We start from the raw sequence: 24,776 nt of genomic DNA on the forward strand, positions 1-24,776 counted from the left end.
CCCCCCTATTTTGTAACAACTAGGCTGATGAAGAGTTCTGGTGAAGCCCAGGCAGGGCTCTAAAGTCCTGTCTTCCCATAACTCTGCTGAAAGGAGATTGGTAACTTATTAATGTGACTCAGTGACCTCATAGCCTCTGGCCTGTTGGAAACATTCCTGCCTTCTTAGATCTAAGATCGATACAGAGCGATAGTCAGCAATGACGTCTCTTGTGGCATCATCATCAGCTGCCCTGGCTCTCACAGGCACGAAGTAGGTTGAGTTAGCAATCCAGTTCTGTGTTCCTAGGGACCTGCTATTTTACCTCCTCCTGTGTCCAGATGCTGCAATAGAGGTGTATCTTCTTTCTACTTGTGTCCGCTTCTTGCCATGTATATATGGTCTCCACTGGTGCCATATTTCGGGATTTATTTATTTAAATGTTTACAGCCCCAAACAGCTTACAACATGGTTAACCCATTCTCATGATAGCTCTTTTAAGTAGGTTAGAATGAGAGTGAGTGACTGTCCCAAGGTCTCCAAGTAAGCTTCCTTGGCATAGTGGGGAGTTGAACTGGTATTTCCCAGTTCCTACTCTAACCAGTACACCACACTGGCTTTTGGTATCTGTTTCATATATATCTAATCAACTTTCTGCAAGGTAGCAAGATGTGTGGTTTGAAGCAGAGGTGGTCTTAGATAAAGGGCAGCAGGGGCAGCTGCCCCAGCAAGGGAGGGGCCCCCACCCCCCTTTCCCATCTCCTGAAAGGTGGGAGGGAGAAGAGCAGATTCCTGCTGCTGTGCGCATGCAGCCTATCTGAGTCTTGGATAGCTGGCTTCTAGAGGCAGCCACAGCTCTGTGTGTAAGAACTAGAGATGGGCACGATCCCAAAAAAATTAACGATCCAGCTGATCATGGATCGGGGCTGGCAACGATCCCAAATAAACAATCCACACCGATCATCTCCCGTTCCCGATCTGTGGATTGTGGAGGCAAAAGCGGAGGGGTGCCCCGCTGTTCCCAGCGATACAGGAACGGTGGGTGATGCCGGTGGCATCTGTGTTTGTGTTTGGCCATCTCTGTTTGGCCGTCAGAGCTGCCTATCAGGGTTTGCAGGGATGAGATTGGAGTGCCCATGGCTACAGAACACCCCCTTCCCCCTCCCTCTCCTGGGTGTCTTCTCCCAACTGGTGACTGCTTTGCTGCTCTGTGGTTGTAAGGAAGCCCTGCTGATCAAGGAAAGCTGGGCTTCCATTCAAGTTTCCAGGGCAACAGAAGGAGGGCAAACACAGCTCAGGCATTCCCCTGGCTCCGTTGCCAGGGGAATAGATTGCTGGTGCCGGAGTGTCTGGATCCCCGATCCAAGCCTGATTGCCCTGATCCAGGCCCCTCCCGATTGCTGGATCGTTGGCCGTGGACGATCACGATCCTCTGGGTCACTATCGCACGATTGCCATTATCGTGGGTTTTTTTCAATCGTAATGCGGATCGTGCCCATCTCTCGTAAGAACTACCCCTTTCTTGGCTTTAATAGGTGTGGGGGTTGCTGGCATGGCAGGGATTCCAAGGCCCCACCCTGGACTTTTGCCAAGGGCCCTAGAATCACTGGTTTGAAATTAATGCTGAATAAATCTTTAATGGCTTATTCCAGAGAGAGAATTCTACCATAGAATTGGTAGTTTAATATTGTTTGGGAGGAAGGCATAGAATTGTTTGACTTCTCCTGTCCTTGCTTTTTTGAGAGCTTTCAAACTCCCTTAAATAGGTTTGCCCTGAATTTCTCCCCATGTTATTCTAGAATATGGCTCTAGGGGCCAAGCTACAAGTGACGAATGACACTTGAACGGCAAGTGAATTGAGGGCCAAGCTACACATGACGAATGACACTTGAACGGCAAGTGGATTGAGTGGAGGGCAAGTGAACAGGGAGAAATACACTTGCCGTTCAAGTGTCATTCGTCATGTGTAGCTTGGCCCTGTGTGGAATGCAAGTGAACAGGGAGAAATACACTTGCCGTTCAAGTGCCATTCGTCACTTGTAGCTTGGCCCTAAGACTGCATCTACAGGAAGGCAAAGAATAAGCACATCTTGCTAAAGTTGTCATCTTCTGTAGTGAGTGACTGTGAACTTACTGGGCTGCAGAAATCATTTGGAAAATGCCTTGCGCAGTGTGGCACTTGAACTGATAGGTAAAGCATTCCCTGTTGACTTTTTCTATACCATGCAGTTGCAAAAGGCACACGCACGCACACACACACACGTATTCATACAAACAGGACACCTGTATCTTCTTTCCCTCTGTCCCACTATTTCCTCTTCCCCTTCCCTGAAAGCCTTCATAGTATCTCCCCTTTTCCTGCTGCCTTCTCTCCTTCACACCCACCAGCCAACATACCTTTATTTGCCCCGTCTTCAGTTTCCCCTCCCCATGGCTTCTCCCTGGGAAAACTATGACCTAGTTTCCCTGAGCCTGCCTGTGCGGGGAAGGCAGAATAAAAATCAAAAGCAAATAAATAAAAATACAAAAAATACTAGTTGCATGGTGCCAGCTGTGGCTAGGCTGGGCCCAGTTGCGCAGTGGGTACCTGCAAGACCTTGCAGCAGAGGTAGGATTGCCAGTACAAAGTGGCAATTAGTGAGAGACTCAAAAGGTGGGGGCAGGGCCTCATCCGTAGCATAAGAACATCACTGGCGAAGCACTGACATCACTTCCTGTGCAAACAGAAGTGTGCTGATGTCACTTCTGGTTGTGTGACGAGATATGTCAACGTGTTGGGGCACTGCCCATTGCCCCTACCCCAGCAGTAACCTGGCAACCCTAAAGGGCACCTCAGCCCTGTAGCTACTTTCCTATATTATTCCTCTTTCTCTCCTCCTGGTAATTCCAATATCCTCCTCATCTTTCCCTGTTTTCTTCACCCACCAATCATCCTACCTTTTATCTGCCCCTCATCTTCAGCTTTATTATTTATTTACAAATTACTTCTCTTATTCCCCACCCTTCTCCACAATGAGAACCCAAAACAGCTGGCATCACTCTCCTCTATTTTATCCTTTTATTTATCCTGTGAGGTGGGTTAGGCTGAGAAAGTGTCACTGGCCCAAAGTCACCCAGGGAGCTTCCATGGGAGAGTGGTGGTGATTCACACCTGGGATATTTCTTAAAAGTACAGCTACTGCTTCTATTATTTTGGGGGTTTTAACTCCTCATTGGTTTTTTAACTTCAGATTTTTCTGCAAACCTGGGACTTTTTTCAAGTTTTTAGCAAGATCCGTTCTATCCATTCATCAAGTCTCTGGATTTAAGTATCCACAGATTTGGCCATATTGAGAATTAAGACATATTGATATGAATATTCACACACAAAAATCCTACTTGTGGATTATTCATCAGTGCTTCTTAAAATGTGCCTAAAAACCTTGGTTGTATATAAAAACCATGGACAGATAGGGAATGTCTAATGTTTCCTGTGCTGTGGGTTTGCCTGCCCGGCTGCTAATTAATCAGGAGTGCTTGGCTCAGCAGGTTCCTGTGGCCAAGGGACTCTCGTGACCTCCTCTCTGCTCCATGCAACACAGAGCTGACAGAAGCACTGAAGCTTCTAGAGCTAGCAGGGCCTGCACTAGGAATTGTGTTTATCTTTGACACGCTCATAATAGAAAAGCCAGAATTCTCCCTTCTTCTGTCCTCTGCGTAGCAAGCAGGAGCGTGGTCCTCCTCCTCCTCCTGGGATAATGTCACGCTGTGCAGGTTTCACTTATGGGATGTTTCAGAGCAAGATGAGTTCTCTTACTCTGCCCTGGAGAGGTGGGTTTCTTTCTAGGGAGGAATTTCCCCAATCTTGCTGGGTAAGAAGCAGCTTTCTCTGCTGTGTGTGACTAAAATGGTTTTCACTTGTCTGTAAACATTTTGAAAGGATCACAATGCTGTGCGTGTGTGTATGTGTGTATATATGTATATGTGCGTATACACACACACACATATGCCCATATAGGTAAATTGTTGCGGGGCAAACAGTCACATGCCCCTTCATAGCATTTCTGTTGTAAGGAAATCTCTTTTTCCTAGCACACAAACAGTAAAATTTGACCATTATGAGTACTGAAGTTTGGGATGCTGTGTTGTGGTAGTCTTGTGTTCCATCATGGGTTGTGTGAACTGTGTTCTATGATATGCATAAACATTTCTTTAACTGTCTTAAAGGTATGGGGGGAAACCCTCTGATTTGCTTATTGACAAGTTACTCCTAGGTGACCAAGTACATACTTTACGATAGCACTTTTTGAAAACAGCATCCAGTTTGGCTATGCAATTCTTTGGCGGTTCTTAAGCAAGGGTTGTTATAGTGAAAGACCTATAACTTCTTGAATTTCAAAAACACAGGGCTCAAAAAAGTCTGCTATACTGTCAAGAATTGGGGTGTGGCCCTTCCATATTTGCAACATAATAAAATCTATGTGCTTTGGTGGTCCTTGTGTACTAGAGACAGTCCTGCTACCTGTCCCTGTTAAATCACTGACTCTAGTTTGTTGCTTACAGGGTGTTTGTGTGTGTGTGTGTGGGGGGGCAGCTTTTAAAAATAATCAGCTAATTGCCATTGTTCAGGTATTGGTCCCCCAAGTCACCATCCTGTGTATAGTTGGGTAGTGAGTTCCACAGAATTCAGTGGGATTCTGCATGTGCCACTAGAAACGTACATTTACATTTGACATTCCACAAGGTACAAACTGCATGTTTGGGGCTCATGGGTACAGGTTTGTGTTGTAATTTCCTGTGCAGAAGTTAATATTGATGCATAGAAGGTACAGCCAGTATGCATAATCCATTTCACTCTTACACACTTTGAACAGCTGCTGATTATTAGTAGTGATTTTGAAATCTTAAGCCAAATGTACAGATCTCTAGTAAATGTTTAACTAAAAGAAAAATCAAAAAGAGTCCAGTAGCACCTTTAAGACTAACCAATTTTATTGTAGCATAAGCTTTCGAGAATCACAGTTCTCTTCATCAGATGCATGGAGGGCAAAAAGAAACTGGTCAGATATAGAGGAAGAGAGGGGAGGGCAGAGTAGATGCAAACAGCTCCTTCTGATATGGAGATGCAAACAGCTCCTTCTGATATGGAGATCAGTTTGCTTCTGTTTTTTTTTAAATATTTTTTTTAATTTTTATTTTAATTACTAACATCAAAACTACAAACTACAAACAGAAAAAGGAAAAAAGAAACAAGGGGGGAGGGAAAAAACAACATAAGAACACAAACTACAACTACAAGTATTGAATTCCCTTCATAATACAATTATTTAAAGTTAAACTTTCTAATATGCTATTAGATTGGTAGATCTTATAAGATACAAACTACAGTCAGGGATCAGGTCTTCTCCCCCCCCCCCCCCCCGCGTCTCGGTCTCAGTTCTCTTTGAACAGCTACAATAGCTGCGCTCACTCCCTCCTCCCCACTCCCCCCTTCAGATTCTGGATCTTCTTCTTGCTCGAACTCTTGATGATTAAGCACAAAATCCCTCAGCTGTACTTCCGATATTATCTTGTAGGCTTGGTCTTTATATCTAAACCAGATACCTTCCGGAAATAACCATTTGTATTTTATACCACGCTTTCTCAGAAGAGCTGCAAACCTTTTGTATTTGAATCTTCTTTTCCGAGCTAGAAATGGAACGTCCTTCAATATCTTAACCTTGTTACCAAGAAAGTCCAAGTCCACGTTAGTCGAATTATATAAAATAGTGTCCCGAGTCTTCTTAGATGAAAAGTCAATAATAATCTCGCGAGGCAGCTGACGCTTTGTTGCATATTTTGAAGATGTCCGAAGGACTTCCAGAATATCGCTTTTTAACTCTTCTTTAGTTGCCTTTGCGAATGACGCCAAAAGTTCCGACACCAGATCCTTTAAATTTTCACTTTCCTCCTCCTTCAAATTCTGTAAACGCAATACCGTCTGAGCACGATCCACTTGTAGTCCTATCAGTTGATTCTCCAAAAGCTTTACTTCTTTGTTTGTAGCTCTCATGAGTGTTGCATTTTCACGAGTAGATTTCTCTGCCTCGAGCGCTACATCTTTAGTGGTTTTCACTTCATTTTCAACTGAACCAACCCTTTGTCCGATTTCATTTAGCCTGTCAACAAAGGGCTTCATAGCTTCAACGACCGACCGTTTAACCACCTCTTCAAGAGTCTCTCCCTTCCCCTGCAACGCAGCCGAAACTGATTTGCCCACAGCAGGGCTCTGCTTTTTCGTCGCCATCTTAGGGGGGGGGGGAGTCCGCCAACTAAGTTCCAAAACTCAATGAAGGGGAAGATATCCGAACCTTCTTAAGCTTCAACTCCCACCAATCCTTTGCATACGCTTAAAGTAACAGAAGGGATCCACTTACTTACAGGTTTTCACCTTAAATCTGCTTGTTGCCGTTCTCCATGGCCCGGCAGCACGCAATGTGCTGCGCAAGTCTGCCGGCCTCCATAGGAGCAGACAGGCTATTTACCCCCTGGATCGACTTCAGGGGGCTCTTCCCACAGCGCTCCAGACCCTGACCCCCTACCTGGAAGTCCTGGGGGTTAACCCTCGCAGGTCAACCACCCGGTCAGGCTGCTCGGCTGCTTCCTCCCGGACCTGCAGAGAGGAGCGTCCGACATGGCCGGGAAAATGAAACCGAATCCGTGTTGAGGAAATCTGTTACCTGTGATAATGAGATAACCATTCATAGTTCCTATTCAGTCCCAGCTTGACAGAGTCAAATTTACATATGAATTCCAATTCAGCAGCTTCCCGTTGGATTTTGTTTTTGAAAGGTTTCTGTTGAACTACAGTGACCTTTAAGTCTTTGATGGAATGTCCTGGTAGATTGAAGTGTTCTCCCACTGGTTTCTGGACGTTGCCATTTCTAATGTCAGATTTGTGTCCATTTATTCTTTTGTGTAGAGGTTGGCTGGTTTGTCCAATGTACAGAGCAGATGGACATTGTTGGCACATGAGGGCATATATCACATTGGAGGATGAGCAGCTGTAAGAGCCAGAGACAGTCTAGTTGATGCCATTGGGTCCTGTAATTGTATTCCCTGGGTAGATATAAGGGCAGAGCTGGCATCTGGGTCTGTTGCAGGGCCTGGTACCTGTGCTGGTGACTCTGCTAGCCGATTCATGATTGTAAGTGAGAAGTTGTTTAAGGTTGGGGGGCTGTCTGTAGGCAAGGAGAGGTCTTCCACCCAGGGCTTCTGAGAGAGAGGTATCATTTTCCAGGATGGGTTGTAGCTCACTGATGATACGTTGGATGGGTTTGAGCAGGAAACTATAGGTGACAACCAGTGGTGTTCTGTTGTTAGTTCCTTTAGGTTTGTCCTGGAGCAGGCTGTTTCTGGGTACTAGTCTGGCCCTGTTGATTTGTTTAACTTATGCTACAATAAAATTGGTTAGTCTTAAAGGTGCTACTGGACTCTTTTTGATTTTGCTACTACAGACTAACACGGCTAACTCATCTGGATCTTTAACTAAAAGAATAAATGACATATTTGTTTTTCAGTTGGTGCAAGACTTAACTTTTGCAGAAAATCGCATGCTATAGTTTGGAGCCTGTGAACAAGTTCCATGTGCACTAGATGGTCTCTGCCATAGAGTGCGTTTCCTCTTCTGCTTGTACTTCCATTTGCTCATTGAAAATCATTTTTCTTGTTCGAGCATATGACAAAGTGCTCTGCGTGGCAGAGGCCATCCAACGCACAGGGAACTCATTCATAGGATCCGAGCCACTGTGCTACAAATACACAGGTGTCCATATTTTCTTTCAAGGAATGCTAGAGGGTATGAAAGACTAAATGTAGAAATCTAAATGGTGTTGGGTACTAGTGAAAAATAGCAACAATTAATTGAGACTTGGTGGTGTTGCTTTCTTTTGCTTTGTTGCTGGCTGCAGATTGTGTAGTAGATGAAGAAGATAAATTCTTGAGGAAGTTTCCTGAAAGAACATGATCCTGATGACTTGGGGGGGGGGGGACTGTGGCTGGGTTGACTTCCTTGTGAATTGTGGTAAATGATTTTTTTTTGCCCTGACTTGGATAGCCCAGGCAAGCCTGATCTTGTCAGATCTTGGAAACTAAGCAGAATCACCCTTGGTTAATAATTGGAAGTCCTCCAAGGAAGATCAGGGTTGCAGAGGCAGGCAATGGCCAGACCACCTTTGTTAGTCTCTGGCAATGAAAACCCCACCAGGGGTTGTCATAAGTCAGCTATGACTTGACGGCACTCTCTACCACAAATGACTTGTTACTTGCATTATATCTTTTTCCTCGTAACCAGAATGTCTGCTTTGCTCTGGTATAGCTAAATATCTCTCAGAAAAACGGAACAAGATGATACTACCCTTAATTTGACTGTAGCACTTCCTGTATCAATCTTGTTGCCTTTATGTAATGGACAAGAACTCAGTTCCCCATGGCACAACATGAGCGAAAAATCACATTATTGCACAAGCTCTTTATGTGGGGCCACTGCTGAAGACAGTTTGGAAGGTTATGTTGGCTGCAGCCACTGAAATGTTTTATTGAATACGTGTTTATCCTGCTTTTCCTCCAAGGAGCTCAAGGCAACATACATCATTCTCTTGGCTATATTTTATCCTTGCAACAACCCTGTGAGGTAGGCTAAGCCAACAGGGAGTGCCTGGCCCAAGGTCACACAGTGAGCTTCCATGGCAGAGTGGGGATTTGAAGCTGGGTCTCCCAGATCCTAGTCTCATATTCTAGCTACACACTAGATTTCACTTGTTCTCGACACAGGCAGTTCTTTCCCTTCCTTCATGCTGCCGCTTCTGTCACCAGACACTCCACCCCAACTTGGCTATAGACTGTTGACTGTATCAGAAAGAGAGCATGAGAACCACCTATAGGCCCATTTGTTTTTGGTGGCTAGGGGGCTACTCATGACGTGTGTGCAGTCAGAACCATTGGTCTACCAGGGTCAGTATTGTCTATTTGACTGGCTGTGACTCTCAAGCAAATGTCATTCACATCGCCTCCTATTGATTCCTATCAGCTGGAGATGCTGGAGATTGACCTTCTGCTTGCAAATCAGGGGCTCTACCACTGAGCCATTTGTAGTGCAGGATTACTGGTGAGTTGGTTTGTCCATGCTAGTTTCTGGACCTGTCCTGGGAGGAAGGAATGCTATATGCTTTGGGAGCAAGTATTTGACTTACTCTCAAATAGTTACAGGATCAAAGCCCTTCTCATGTTTCTAACCATTTTGCAATGGGCAGTAATGACTAATTCATTCATTATCTATGGTATGGAAAATGAATTTGCAGCAGCCTATTAAGTGGAAGAAAAGTGCCTTATGATTTAATAGGAATAGGTATTCACTGGCAGCCAAAGCTCATCAGTCAGCAGCTCATCATTATTAGGATGACTTTTATGTTTGTCATAACTTCTAGTGGCTCAGTTAGAGGGTTTGCCCTGGCTAACTATGAAGACTTGTATGGATTAACACAGGCTGTTCCTTGCACACGTTTCAAACTGTAGTTCTGAGTAGGGTTGCTACTGCCAGCCCTTGGCTGGGAAATTCCTGGAGATTTCGGGGGGTAGAGCCTGGGGAGGGGCCTCAGCAGGATATGATGTCACCCTCCAAAGCAGCCATTTTCTCCAGGGGAACTAATCTCTGTGGTCTGGAGATCAGTTGTAATTCTGGAAGATCTCCAGCCACCACCTGGAGGATGGCAACACTAGTTCTGAGCCTTGTGGAGAAAGTGGTTCAGAAGACTATGAATGAAAGGACAAAGTTGTTTGCGTGTTGGCTGTTCCTGATTGTAATTTCATGCATGCTTGCTATAGAAACATAGCTGACAAACATTTGTTTCTGTGCTATCGTTTGAGACCTTTCTGGTTAGAGCAGGGAGACTGGACCTAGGAGCACCTGTGGTGCTCCTCCCAGGATAAGCTTGTAAACCAGCGTGGATAAGCCTGTCTCCCACCACTCCCACACTGTGAAACTTGACTTTGTTGTGATCTAGGTGTGTGGTTTCCTCCAACCTACAGGGAACAATGGGCACCTGTACAATTCCAGCTCTCTACTCCTCCCGTGTTCAGCGTTCTGCAGGATCAGATATATTCTGGCTAACTAATTGTTAGGAATGTTCTAGGCAATTCAAGAGAGAAATGGAATTCCAAGATGGAACCCCTTCCCTGCCTATTCTCCCCTGCAAATCCCCCCACGCACAAGTTTTATGTTCTCTTTTTCTTTCCTCTCCACTCAGCTCAGCAATCAAAAAGCTTGCTTGAGAGAAGATGGCCCTTGTGGGTAGCTGCAGGGGAGAATAGGCAGGCACAGCAGGGATTAAACAGCCTTTCTTCCAGCCCATTGATCATTACCTGCAAAGCCCCCTTGGTCCTGCATTCTTTTTTGTTGCTTGCAACCCGGTACAGGGCTGGGGTTGACCATGGTGACTTACTATAACCAATGCTGGGGTTGCTTCTTTTGCTTTAGTGAAGAAGTTTGCTCTAAGAAACATGTTTGGGTGATGCTTGGTCTAAGTAAGGTTGCCAATTGTGGCTTGGGAAATTCCTGGAGCTATGTGCTTGGTGCCTAAAGGAAGGGAGATCAGTTGGGATGTGCTGCTATACATTACACTATCCAAAACTGCTGTTTTCTCCATTATCTCTTTACTGCGGAGATGAGTTGTAATCCCAGGAGAACTCCAGGCCACACCTAGAGGTTGACATCCCTAGGTTTAAGGCTTGTGTGACCTCTTTCAGTGAACTGATGGGCAGTATGTGATTGGGGATTGAAACCTTTGTGGGGTTTGAAGCATTGGCTCCGGTAACTGGCATATAGTGTTATACCTTACTGTAGCAGAGGCTTAGTTCTGGTATCCTGGACTTCTGCTTTTCCCTGGTCAACAGTACCTTCTGCCTGTTGTGCTCCCTCTCTGGCTGCTGATCTTGGGGAACCTGGGCTAATTCTGAATTTGGGCATAGCCTGGACCAGATACTAATCATCTTGTGCATTAATTCCCACAGTGGCCGTTTCCATACTACCTTAAAAAAGCAGCAGGCTCCCAAAATGCTGGCGGCTTCTTCGCACGATGTTTTCTTTAGAACGGATGTGGGGCGTTTGTGCACAAAGAAGCCACCCGCGTTCCAGGAGTCTGCCACTATTTTAAGGCACTGTGGAAATGGCCAGTGGCTCACTTATGGTAAATATCCTTGATCAACCTGATTGTATTGAATGGTACTCCAGCAAATTGCTATCTTCTGTGTTAATATTTGTTTAAAAATATAAACCATCACGGAATGGCAGCAAGCCACATCAAAGCACATTCTGCAGGCAGGCTTGTTGTTCAGGTCAGTCTCTGAGCAGAACCAAATACAGTGTGTCGAACTAAATGGTCAGAAACCAGCACAGTGCCATCTGCTGCTTGGAGGCACAAGGTAACCCGTTATTTTCAAGTCCCTAACCGTGCTGATGAACTTCTGGAAGCGTCTTTAACTTGAGGCTGTTTCTTCTGATTTTCTTTTAGACTCAGACGATGAATTATGTGGGCCAGCTTGCCGAGACAGTTTTTGGCACTGTGAAGGAGCTGTACAAGGGCCTGAATCCGGCCACCCTGACAGGCTGCATTGATGTCATTGTGGTGAGGCAACCCGATGGCTCTTTACTCTGTTCACCTTTCCATGTACGTTTTGGGAAACTCCGTGTCCTGCGTTCGAGCGAGAAAGTGGTAAGCAATCTCTGAAGTAAGCCATGCTGTGCTTTGGGCTGCAGGGGTGGGGTGGGATGTGCAGTAGTCTGTTGTTAACCCTGTATGCAGCCAACAAATGACCCTTCCAGTGCCTAAACCGATTTATTTGGAAATTCTGTTGATTTCAGTGGGAGTTGCTAACTCCATCTTGCAAAATTACTGGACATCTGCGGAGGAAGCCAACAGGAATGTGATGCCATGTTCAAAGCTACCGTTTCCCTCCAGGATTGTGTCCAGTAGCACCTTAAAGACCAAAATATAAGCTTTTAAGAGTCAAAACTTTCTTTGTCAATATCTGATGAAGGAAGCTTTAACTCTTGAAAGCTTATACCCCTGGAAGTATCATTGGTCTTTAAGGTGGACTCAAATCTTGCTCTTTTACTGCAGACCAACATGGCTACCCAAACATTTTCTTCAGGGGAACTTCACATGCCACCTGGGAGTTGGCAACTCTTAATAACTTGATGTGGAAGGATGTAGGCCCCTAAGCATGTGTTGAATATATTTCCACATAACCTTGTTAGCATGGCACAATGGAGGTTATTGGCCACATTGCAAATTCTGAGTAGTTTCAATACAACTCCATTCCTCTAATGAATGAACTTTCCACCAGTACAAGCTCTGCTGTTAGCAGAACAGACCAATAGGACCCAAACTGACGTGCCCAGTGTCCATGTATTGCCATGCTAAAAAGATCGTACCAGTGGGCTCATGGCCTTCAAGTGATGGCCAGGGATGTGGTACCTGGCGTTAAATTAGTTCAAACCTAAACCAAAAGCACCTCATTCTGTAATGTATGTATTCTGATTTGTATAAAAATGGTTGGTAATTATCAAGTTACGTGTTATAGAGTGGCGAGAATGGAGCCTGCTCTTTATGCTAAATTTCCTGCCATTTCTATTGGAAGGTGGCTTAAAACTTAACCTCTCTTTAGGTTGACATAGAAATCAATGGGGAGCCAGTTGACCTGCGTATGAAGCTGGGCGACAATGGAGAAGCTTTCTTTGTGGAGGAGTCAGAGGGAAAAAAGGTAGGTTGTGTCTCTTGGTCTGAATGTGAGGTACAAAAGCATCACTGGTCAGTTCTTCATAAAGTTCCCTTAGGGACTAGACTAAAGGTTTGGTATGTTTCCAGTGTTCTCACATTTTTTACCTACCCAGTGACAGTCTGACTTGCTTCCTTTTCCCCCTCCATTCCTTTCAGGATTCTGATAGCTTGGTCCTCTCTGGTCTGTGGTGTACTGAAGTGTTCCTCAGACACTTGTGGGGGTCCACAAGTCCTTTGCAAAGAAAGCAGGCAAACCCTACCTGTGTCATCCAGTTAGTGTGATAATGGAGCCCTTTCCACTTTCTAGAAATGGGACAAGGACTGTCCACCTCATGGGGAGGTGGTGGAATTGGCTTTTGAATGGTGGGAGCTCATAAAATCTGCTGTCAGCTAGCTTCTAGATCAGAATGAAAATGTGCCAATTAGTTTTGGGGGACAGATGGCTCAGCATTAAGAACTCTAAGTGATGAGTTGCACGAAGGAGGCAAAGTCCTAACACATCATCATAGTCTCTTCCAGTATGCCATTGAATTAGTTTTCACTTTCCAGTTCTAAGGATTTTATCATAGAAGTGAAATGAATCTACTCTGGACAACCATAACCAGTAAGAGCTTTCAGTTAAATACCAGAACTTCAGATTTTGTGTTCTATTTCTAGGAGCTGCTCTGAAAGTTTTTCCAGGTCTCTTTCCACTGTTCTTTAACTGGACTTTGAGTGGAGGTTATTAACTTATAAGGGACCTTTCAGGGAAGGGGTAGCATTGCTTAGAACTTGCACCAGGGCTTTCTGAGTTTTGGCTGTGTAGAATTGGGTACCGATCTTGTAGACAATACAAATGGCTTTCTGAAACTTGCTTTTAAAAAAAAAAAGCTGATAAGAGACTCACTGCATTGTTTTGAGCTTAGAAGCATTCGAAGGGTGTACATGAGTTGCTACGTGTACTTTGAAAAGGGGTATCCAGTGAGTGGCGCATGTCAGCAAGGGAGGAAGAGAGGCCTTGGGGTCAACAAACATTTTTAGTTAAAACAGGAGTCTTTGGATTGCTATGGAACTGCTAACCTACTGGGTTCCTTGCCCTGCTTTCTTGGCTCCTGGGACCCCTTGCTTGTGTATTTTTGGCTCCTCTCTAGCATCTGTGCTGAAAAACTGCTGTAATTCTTGCCATAAAGCAGATTAATAGAAAATGGAGTGATGCAGAAAATTGCCCACAATCTTTCAGAAGGAAATGATTAGTGGCTGTCCATAGTTCTGTATGTTTGAAATACAAATTCTTTAGGGAAACATCTCAGCACGCTGTGGTTTTGATTAGCGGATCTTAGTAGGCATCAAGGATTAGTCTTCAAGTGACACACTCTCAGATGATGCCAAATGCAAAGAATTAGCCTCTAACTTGTATAATTCTGTTTGCATTTAATTCATGGAATTTGGCTCCCTTTGATGCCAAAGCATTGGATTGGATTTGCTTGATTTAGAGTTTAAGCTAGCTCTAATTTGGACCAGACGTTTAGCAAAATTTGTTTCTGCGTTCCAGGAGAGCATCCCCCTCTCCTTGTGCACATCTCCCATTCCTCCTGAGAAAAACGCAGATCCAGCAGCCAGATCTTCTAGGGAGACTTCCAGCTTCTACGGAAACCCCAGTGCCTCCAGCTCTGATGCAACCCTCCGTAAAAAAAGAAGGCGTAAGAGGAAGGCCAGGAGGAGGGAGTCATCGGGAGACTCCACTTCAGAAGAGCAAGAGGGGACTGAAAGTGAGATGTCTCTGGAGGAGAAGCGGAAGCTGTTGGCTTCTAGGTAAGTGGGCCATAACCCAAAACCTGGATTAGTTCCCAGAATGCATGAAATAGCTGCTCATACCGCCTTTCACAAATATTCTTTATCAGCATGCCAAACTGCTTTCTGCAGCTTTGGACTACTGGTCTATCTAATCCAGCATTACTTAATCTGAATTTAAATGTCTTGTTTTCATATTTTGTAATCGCATGTGGTGATGAGTACACTCACCCGCTCAATATGTTCAAATTAAATGCATGTAGGTTGAGGGTGCAGGCTACTGCCCTCAGTCTCCACCACCACCTGCCATGTGTACTCATTCTGTTGTCTTCAAATGTTTGAAGAGGGCTTCAGATGCAGGCTGAACACATGAATCTGTCTTATCCTGTGTCAAATCACTGGTCTGACAAAGTCATTATTATCTCCTGACTGGCAGCAGCTCCCCCGAATCTCAGATTCTTTCCCATCCCTTACCACAGAAACTTTTCCAGGGGGATTGAACCTGGGACTTTTTGCAGGGAAAGCAGATTCTTTATGCCTGATCCACAGCTTCCCCCCTGTTTTGTTAGCTTTTTCTCAGGTGATAGAAAAGGTGGCAAGCACAGATGAAGGCAAGTATTTGCCTGCCTACATATACATACATGTGAAATCATTGATTGCCCCCAAATGCCCTCAAGTTCTGTATTCTATCTTGTAGGAGATCTGTCTTGAGCAGATTCTCACTTTCCAGGCATGTAGCTACTGAGAAACGCATTCAGGCTGAACTTGCAAGGTTTCAGTGCCTGGCTTCTTCCTAATAGGTAGTAAGTAATAGCATTGTACAGAAATGAAATGGTTCTGAAAGATGCTTTGGCGAAGGGATAGGGACTATGGACAATATCACTGTGCACTGCCTGTTGTTGTAAGTATGCTCCTACTATGTAACTTCTGCATCATTCAATATGTCAGGTTTAAATTGTTTATGCTATATTTCAGGTAGTTTTAACTGTGTTTCAGACCTTGCTAGTTTTCAGATTTCTGCAATCCAAGCTCTGCTTTGTTTTATTGGATGTATCATGCTGTTGATTATATTCAGCCTACACTGTGTTATTTCCCTTGAATCCCAGTGAGAAAGGTGGACTATACATAAAGTAAATAAATAATGACCCTGCTGCAGAAACAGAGAAATGTATTGACACCTGTTTTCATTGAGATCCGATGCTACTAACAATGCCGACATATGTTTTTAAAAACAGCAATTCAACATACTACTCCTTCACTGATGTTCAGAGTGAAGGAGCTGGGACTTTGCAACCGAAGGGACCCCATCCCTTTTCTGATGGAGAACTGCCTCCCCTGCAGAGGTAAAGTGAATGATGCTGCTGTATGGTGCCATTGTACCCTTGGCTCTTCGTGTGTAGCTCACTGGGAATCAAGGGCAGAGGTGAGCTTGAACCAGTTGGAGCAGAATAATCATAGAAACGCAAACTGCTTGCAACAGAAGCTGGAGGACTGGGCCAGGAACCCAAGGAACTGTACAACTAGTTTTGTGCGCCGAAGCATTTTTGGTAGGGTTTTTTTTTGAAGAGAGCTTTTGGTTCTTGAATAGTGATGCCTCTCCAATGCCATATGGGAAATCAGTTTTGAAAATGGAGGGGACTTGTATGATATGACATGGCCTTCTTCAAAAGAAAATTGTAGAATATATCAGTTGGGGTGTGTATTATGAAATTCCTGAGCCAGAAATATACACAAAAATTGCTGTCTCTGGTTGTTACATTGATTTATCAGAATTGTTATATAAATCCATGACTCTTGGATATTACGAAGCACCTGTCCCTGAAAAATCCATGTTGTTTTTTTTGGTTTTTCTTTGATTCTACTGATTCCCCAGGCAACAGCATTTCACCCTTCCACTCAAATCCTTGTAAGGGAGGGGCACAGAGTGCTTCCAGCCAATCACATATGGAGACAAGCTGTAGAGAGCTGTTGTTCTCCTTCCCTGCTTCCTTTGAATCCCTAATAGCTAATGTCCTACCCAGAAATATGCAATCATGGTAAAAAATCCTCCCCCCCCCCACCGCAAAGCCTGATCTAAAATTATAATGACATTTTTCTTAGAGTATACCACTTGTGATTATTGAAAGGAGTTAGGTTAGCACTCGGCTTCATAGCCCAGTGCAAGGTGCAAGATCTGAAATCAATAAGGCCAGAACAGGGTCTAGGGCTGCAATCTTAAGAAAACTGTCCTGGGAGTAAGCCCCATTTAATGAAATGGGACTTGGTTCTGAGTAGACCTACTTAGGATTGTTCCCTGGATGTTCTTTTTGGACCATAAGAGACCTAGTTAGCAAGAAAGAGCTGGATTCTGTTCATAGAGCAAGTCAGTCATGGAGCTGGATTCTGTTCCCAGCTCCATCATTGACTTGTTCTATAAAGATCAGGCTGTCCCTTTGCTCAAGTGTGTCTTTCTTTTTTGTTTAAGCCTTCGTGTCTAAGACTGACTTAGTTCAATAGGCTTCTCTACTACTTCAGTTAATAAAAGGATTATTTATTAATTTTTTGCTTTATCTCCTTCTTCAGTCTTCCTCAAAGCTGTCAGTCAGCTCCCAAAAGTGACTCTGAACTGGAAATAAAAAATCCTGAAATACCTCTTGGATCTGGAGCCCACATGCAGTGGTCCTGGGGAAGACTGCCTGAAGTGAGTGTGGTTAGACACGGGCTCTTGAAAATGCTGCCTTTGATGCAGATCAGATGCACACGAGTGTTCCTGCATCTGCTTTCTGTTGCTTACTCTGTCACAGAAAAAAAAAATGCATATACTTCCTGTGCAAGAAATGTGCATCTGTGTTTTGTTGCTGCTCTTTGTCACTGGCCTTGGAAGGTACCTGTGCAAAATCATCTTCAGACTGGGTATGTACTTTAGAATATTGGACTTCTGATTTACAGACAGTTCCCTTTTCTCTGGGAAGTTCCTTTAGCATTGCTTTGACCCTCCCACTTATAATCCAATGGCAAACCTCTGTTATCCAGCAAGTGTGCATCCTAAAGGGGCAGGCAGCCATTCCTACCACATTGAAATTTCATAGGTATTTCTTGTATTGATGGTTGTTGTGGGTTTTCCGGGCTGTATTGCCGTGGTCTTGGCATTGTAGTTCCTGACATTTCGCCAGCAGCTGTGGCTGGCATCTTCAGAGGTGTAGCACCAAAAGACAGAGATCTCTCAGTGTCACAGTGATCTCTGTCTTTTGGTGCTGCACCTCTGAAGATGCCAGCCACAGCTGCTGGCGAAACGTCAGGAACTACAATGCCAAGACCACGGCAATACAGCCTGGAAAACCCACAACAACCACCGTTCTCCGGCCGTGAAAGCCTTCGACAATTTCTTGTATTGTATGTTTTTCCTCCTTATATGTAATTGTTACGTTAAACTTCATTTCAAAAAAATCAGAGTTGTTTCTTGTTAAAGGAAAAAGAGAGAAACGTCATACTTCAGGGTTCCTGGTTATATTTGTGGATCATGCAATCAAGAGGGAGCTCAAAGCAAAAAAAAAAAAAGCCCCCTGCTTCCTTAGCAGGAGGTGCTGGTGTCCATGCGTACTGACTTGGCTACTACCAATGAGAAATACTTTGAGGCTCTGAGCAGGATTTGTATGCAGAGTGTGGGAACGAGCATAGAGAGAGAAACTAGAATAATACATCCCCCTGAGATCCAGTTTAATTTTAGAAACCCCAGTAGCAAAATAAAAAGGGGCACAACATGGTAGGTGGAGCCAGCCATGATTGGTGGTGCATGCTGTAAACTTGATCATGCAAAAGCATCACTGTGTTCTACTGTTATCTTGGCAAAAGTTGTCCTTGCTTGGCTGCTATATGTGAGGCCGCTGCCTTCAATAGCAACTATCTCCTCCTCCATAACATTTATCAGCAAAATGCATGTCTTGAACATGGTTATGCTGAGAGATTCCAATTTCAGAAATAGGACAACGGTGGTCTAGATTCTTTTTCTCTCCCTTTGCAGATCTTTTTCTTATCATTTCTTTTCACCCACTGGCTGCAGGTCATTGCAATCAGGGTTAGGGTTAGAGTTTTCATTGCAACCAGCATCCTTTTGACTTGGTCCAATAAATGCAAAAGAGCTTGTGAGTATGAAGCCATAGGAATAAGTATCAAAGTCTCAAGCGCACAAATAATCTCTGCACATACTTGACTTTTCCTCTTTGCTGTTTCATTGTCTGGTTCAAGACTCGTTTCCTTTTTGTAAAGGTGAGCAAATCGGAACGAACTGAAGCAATAAAACCCACCATGAGTATTGCAACTACAGCGACCATCCCCGTGGGTGAGACAACACACTTTGTTGCCATTTCAGAAGGTGACTTGGGCACTGTGGACTCTGATGCATCACGTTGTCCAGACACTCCTTTAATTAGACCAACACCCGTCTTTTCTACTGGAAATGGCCTTCTGATGGGTGGAGAGCCCAGCTGTTCGGCTCAGGTGATGGCCAGCGATCAAGACTCAACCTGCACATTCACAGGAGATGTACAAAGCTATATAGAGCCTGCAGAAAATGAAGGAAAGAGCATAGAGATGGATGGACAGATTCAGGAACTGGGTTGGGAAGCACCATCATCAAGAAAATCCAGTTTGGATCAGGAAGTGCCCTCCCCAAGGGAAGCTAGTTTTGGGCAACCGGAGCCAAGCAGCAGCTCAGAGATAAAGCAAGAGACAAGAAAGGGTAAGAAAGGGCTGAAAGTAATTGCAGTATATCTACGATTGAGGTGCCTTAAGACAATAGAGTGGCTAATCTTAATCCCTTACATCTTTTGGAGGTTCTGTGAAGAGAAGTCCTCATCTGGGACCAACTGATATATACTTGGAGGATCTTTCAAACCTGGATGCTGAGCAGGTTGCACTCTATTTCCCTAAAAGGTATGAGTTTGAGTCACTGTGCGGACATATAAAACAGATTGATTGGAACTGTGTCATTCTGCAAAAACGGCAAATCTTGTTATTGCTGATCATCAAGCTCTCTTGGGCAGGGAGAATTTTTTTCCTGCAAAATAAAGGGATCCTACTGTGTCTTTTTAAACTTTCCCGTATTCAGAATCTAAGGCTTTCTATGGCATTGCACTGTATTGATGCTTTCTCATTCTCTCATTTTCAGTGATGCTGAACTGAGTGGCCAAGCGCACGCCGATCCTAGCAGCTTCTCCCATGCTCACTTGCTGGGTGGCACAGATAATCTGGAGCTTATGGCATGTAACCTGATGCCACAGATCCTTCTGTCTGTCTGTGGGGGTCTTGGAGATAGTGGGGAATTATCTCGTGGTAGGTCTGGAAGGGAGGGAAGAACCTGTGCTTTAGGACTTCAGATGTTCTTGCAAAGATACTTTGTGTGTGTTGGCCTTTGTTATAATGCTCAAGTTAAATTTATGGTGATGAAGGGCAAAAGAATAGAATCCAGTAGCAAGTTCATCCGTTCACATTGTAATGATGGATTGAAAGGTGTTGCAGACTTCCACTGACTGTCAAGTAGAATGGCTCACCAGCCAATTGAAGGCAGAACACAAGACTGAGGGGCCTGTCTCTTTGCTATGGTTGAGGCATTTGTAGTGGACTGATGCGGAGATGGCACCAGGCTGATTTCCTGCTCTAAAGAGTCAGCATGGTGTAGTGGTTAGCATGTCACACTAGGATCTGGGAGACACGGGCTTGAATCGGCACTCTGCCATGGAAACTTGCAGGGTAATCTTGGACATTCTTTCTCAGCTTAACCTAATCCACTGGGTGGCTGTTATAAGGATAAGATGGAGGAGGAGGGAATGATGCTGTAAACAGCTTTGGGTCCCCATTGGCAGGAAAAGTGGGGGTTTCAGTATCTAAATAAATAATAAGAGAAGGAGTTATAAAAAGCAAGAGGAGGTCCCAGAAACATCTCTGCTTTAAATTCTCACTGGTTGTTGTATTCACTCCTTCCTGTGGAAATCTAGAACTGTAGTTCTAAAAGAGGAGCTAGGGATCTTTAACAGCAACCTGTCAAACCCTAATTGTAGATCTACTACAGTATCCGGTACGGGAACTCTGTAGTAAACTGTCTATCTTTCTTTTGGCAGGTAGCGGCCACCTACTCCCAGTTTCATATTGGGAGGTGGCTGCAGAACTGGTGTGACTTTTTCTCCCCCTTCCTTTAATTTCTTGCAGAGGAGTTCATGAAACACATCGTCACCTACCAAGAGTTGGCAGAGAATCCAGCAATTCTTGAGGATCCAAACCTGGTGATACAAATCCATGAGAAGTGAGTAGAATGGTCTCTTCCTGCTTTGACACTTGGTTTTTTCCCTGTAATGTCCAGAAAGTAACCATTGCATTTGCAGTTTTAGCTTGCAAATTACAGTCATATGTGTGTTCCTGGATGGCCTTTGAAATTCTGCTTTCCCCTAAGCTGAAGATTGTTAGTAGGTGTAAGGGAAATGCTCATGCCCCCTCTATTCTGTTGTGTGTAGTCGTGTTTCTGGTTGCCACTGCATTCAGGCTTTGCAACCAGGGTTGCCAGGTCCCCCCAACCTAAAAATGGGGTGAGGGGGAACGGGGGATAGGGATGAGAGGTACTTATCTGATTTTGTGCTCCTGCATCCTGGTCTGATGACATTTTCCGCTGTGGCCCAGACATGAAAGGTTGTACCAGGGACAGTTCAGTAAAAATTGGTCCCAAACATAGTGTTTTGGGGCGGATTTTTACTCAGTTGGCCCTGGTGCAACCTATCACTTTTGGGTTGCGCTGGAATGATGTCATCAGCTGAGGATGTGGGTGAGTACTCTGTCCTGGCCCGCATTCCAGCTTGCCTCCCCCATTTCTCTGCCGTTTCCCCCTGCCAGCCAGGTGAGCAGTGGGGGGGGCAGTGGCTGGGGGCAGGGGCTTGGCAACCCTGCAACAAACCTGTATCAGAGATTCAGCACACAGTTTGCAGGGAGGAAACAATATGCCAACAATAATGCGTTTGCATGTTGTGGCAGAGTGGATTGCCAAGCCCAGGAAGCCCTGAAGTGCTCTCTGAATGCAATGTCGCCTACAAACACAAGAACATGCTCATGCCTGTCATCATAGACAGAGATCAGGCGTTACTCTTGGATGCAGCTGTCCTTCTCATACATTTTGGCAGTTCTTGAATTGAACAAAAGGCATGCTGCTTTATTCTAGCAAAGGAGAGTTTTTTATTTACTGCCTACGAGAGTATTGTTTGTTAGAGTTTTGTTTGTTTCAGAATGAGGCCATTTTTAAAACACATACACATGTTTACATTTTCTGGTAGTTTTAGAATCCTAGACTATGTATCAAATTTCACAGTTTTGTTTGTTGTGGATGTAGCCTAACAACACTCATATCCCTCTGGGACAGCAGTATATGAGGCCCAATCCTTTTTTTAAAGGTAAAATGAGATATTATGATGTCCTCTTTCTACAGTGTGATTTCTAAAGATCTTCTGTGTGTCACTGTTTTGCTTTTGGGCATCTGAAATGTTAGAAACTGTGTACAGACCAAAGTTTTTTCTTCTCCCTTCTGCTTGCAGATATTATAACTGGGCAGTTGCAGCTCCCATGATCCTCTCCCTACAAGCTTTCCAGAAGAATCTTCCCAAGGTAAATTGGAGAGCTCAGGATTACTTAAGTGAGAATTGACACAAAATTAAAAAAATCTTTGAATCCAAAGCACAAAGAATGTGTAGGCACGGAGTTTTCACGAAATACTGCAATTTGGGGACAAACAAGCCAGCACTTGCCCCTAAATGGTCCATGGCTTAGGCTGGTACATTGGGATGTTTTCAGTGAATCAGCCTTGTTCATCTCCATCCAAATATCCAGATTCTCTATCTGTCTTCACCTGCCATATATCAAGCCATTTCTTTTTGATGTGGCCATTGAGAAATACTTTTTCCATTGTTCTCTAGCTTCCAGACCATGATTTGCCCAACAATTTGGGACAAAGATTTAAAAACTGCAAATCATTGCTTTCCTTTAGGGCTGTCTGTCTGCTCTAGTAGATGGGTAGGTTGCCATCTGTTATCAGACTTTGGGGCATAGATCCAGAAAAAGTTTCTCTTTCCAATGTGATAGTATTCCCCAATTATTATTAGAAGAGCTGGGGAAATAATCCAGTCCCATGCATACAATGTTGTGTTCAATAAAGTTTACTGCAACAACAGGATTTGCAAAAAGCATTAACTAACTGCAGGCCATCCAACAGCAGAGAGACTTTCAGGATATAACAACTTAACAGGCAGAAAGGAAGTACAACAAGAGGCATGGAAAATAAGAGAAGCATTCCATAAACTCCTAACAATTGGCAGAAAGCACTACAGCTCTCCCTAGAATTCCAGTGAACTAAGCACACACTGTGTTAGTTTTTACGTTAATATAACTTGCCTCTCCAACACCCCTTTCAATGGCGTGTTTATTATTCCACCATGTTCATTTGCATCTTATACTTTTCTGCCCAGATGAAAATTTGGAGAGTGTCCAAGTCCTATTTTTGCGAGGTGATCGTATCTCTTCTTCTGCTGCTTCTCTCCACTTTCAGGCTTCACTTTCGGGAAGCTTTGAGATTTCTTCCCGAGACGAAGGTTCAGGTATTTTCTCAGCTCCAGCTAGGTAGGAAAGCCTATGCGGTGGTATTCCTTTGGTTGCCCAGTTGAAGCGCCTGACGCTTGTCATTCCGCTGCCTCCAGTTAACTCATGAGATTCTGACGTGTCAGTGCTGACTTCTGCTCCCTCTGCATTTGGCTTTGTGGTTTTTCTCTCGCTTATCAGAGCTGTCTGCAGCATTTTCTGGTTCTGGGGTCTCAAAGTATACTGTGCCCCTTATCGATCTCTTTATCAGTTCTTGGGAATAGGTTTCTGTCCTGTTAACTTTGACCACTGTAACCCACTAATATAACTTCTGTGAGTCTATTGTCCAGCTCTGAGCATTTTTCACTGGGAATGCAGGCACAGGCTTTGCATCCAGATGTGCTTTACACTGGGCTTGGATCCATGCCACAGTTCACATGGAGTGCTGTCAATGGCCTTCAATGACAACTTATTCCATAGGTATGTTACTCTTAATTGTCTCCTCCCAATACTTGTATGGTAATCCAGCATTCAATGCCATGCATCTGGCCTTCTCAACTAGAATGCAGATTGTTCTTTCTTCTACTCTATTCTGTTCTGGCATGTATGGCAGTAGTCAGCTATTCTTCCCCCTGTTTAGCTATATATACTCCCCCATCATCAGTATAGAGCATTTTGGGCTTCCTTTGAAACTCGTTGCTGACTGCTGCCACAAAATGTTGAACTTTTCCAAGCATTTCTCTTTTCTCCTTCATTGGATACATGACAGTGTACCTGGAATAGCCATCAATAAATGTCCTGAGATATTTGTTTCCACTTGGTGTGAGATTGTTCATGGGTCCAAAGGTATTGCTTTAACTAATTTGCAAGGAATGTTTAGACTTGCTTTCACTACTTTTGGGGAGCAAGTTCCATGCTGCTTTCACTTTGATGCAACACATGCGCTTCATATGCATTTAACACAAAGTCATCTTCATGTCCTTTTCTAGCTGTCTTATGGTTCTGGGTCTCTGTGTTCCAGGTTTCTGCACCACAGATGGATGCACTTGTCATTACAAGATTTAACTGTGGTTGCAGTTTGCTCATTCTGTGAGATTATACAGGGGCTTACTCATAATTCCTTTGGCTATAACCTGTTTCCCATTCTTAAACTCACATTGGCTTTCTTGAGACTGCACCGAGGCCATTACTAGTGAGGTGCATCACTGGTAGAAGGTTGCCCTCTAGTTCTGGAACCTACAGGACAGTTTCCATAAAGAGTTTACAGGCCCATTTTTATGGTATATTGCACTTAAAGAATCCATAGCCAGTTCGCTCTGCAGTGATGCTTTTTCCGTCAGCAAGGAGATCTTCTCCTTTATTCTGAGGTTAAGATCTCTGAAGAGCTCCTGGCCTCTTGTCATGTGGCCTGCTGCTCCCAAATCTATGTACTGTCCACATGATGTGTTCTTTTAGGCATCCATCCCATATTTTATCTGCCGACCTGCCTACAGCTGCCTTAGTCTTTGCTTTGGGTGTTTCTGTGATTTGTTTCCTCTTCTTAGCTTCCCAGATTGAACAGTTCTTTTTCAGTCATCCAGCCTTTTCCCAACTAAAACACATTCTGGTCTCTCCGCTATGCTCTGTTACCACGTCTGCTTTGAGGGC

At 44.2% G+C, this 24,776-nt stretch overlaps 1 protein-coding gene across 3 annotated transcripts in view; it reads left to right on the forward strand.

Annotated features, from left to right (window-relative positions):
• LPIN3 (lipin 3) overlaps window positions 1-24,776 on the forward strand; it is a 51,574-nt gene that overhangs the window by 14,455 nt on the left and 12,343 nt on the right. For 2 of the 3 annotated variants that reach the window (XM_054980256.1, XM_054980257.1), the window contains exons 2-11: window positions 11,505-11,705; window positions 12,661-12,756; window positions 14,305-14,564; window positions 15,779-15,886; window positions 17,106-17,223; window positions 18,789-19,260; window positions 19,355-19,454; window positions 19,690-19,853; window positions 20,727-20,820; window positions 22,094-22,163. In XM_054980256.1, coding sequence (XP_054836231.1) covers window positions 11,505-11,705; window positions 12,661-12,756; window positions 14,305-14,564; window positions 15,779-15,886; window positions 17,106-17,223; window positions 18,789-19,260; window positions 19,355-19,454; window positions 19,690-19,853; window positions 20,727-20,820; window positions 22,094-22,163 — 1,683 coding nt within the window. Of the gene's footprint in view, window positions 1-3,717; window positions 3,790-11,504; window positions 11,706-12,660; window positions 12,757-14,304; window positions 14,565-15,778; window positions 15,887-17,105; window positions 17,224-18,788; window positions 19,261-19,354; window positions 19,455-19,689; window positions 19,854-20,726; window positions 20,821-22,093; window positions 22,164-24,776 lie in introns of those variants that run through there. The other variant, XM_054980258.1, reaches the window with a different exon arrangement.

This window comes from Eublepharis macularius, chromosome 5 (genome assembly GCF_028583425.1).
Source record: "Eublepharis macularius isolate TG4126 chromosome 5, MPM_Emac_v1.0, whole genome shotgun sequence".
NCBI lineage: Eukaryota > Metazoa > Chordata > Lepidosauria > Squamata > Eublepharidae > Eublepharis > Eublepharis macularius.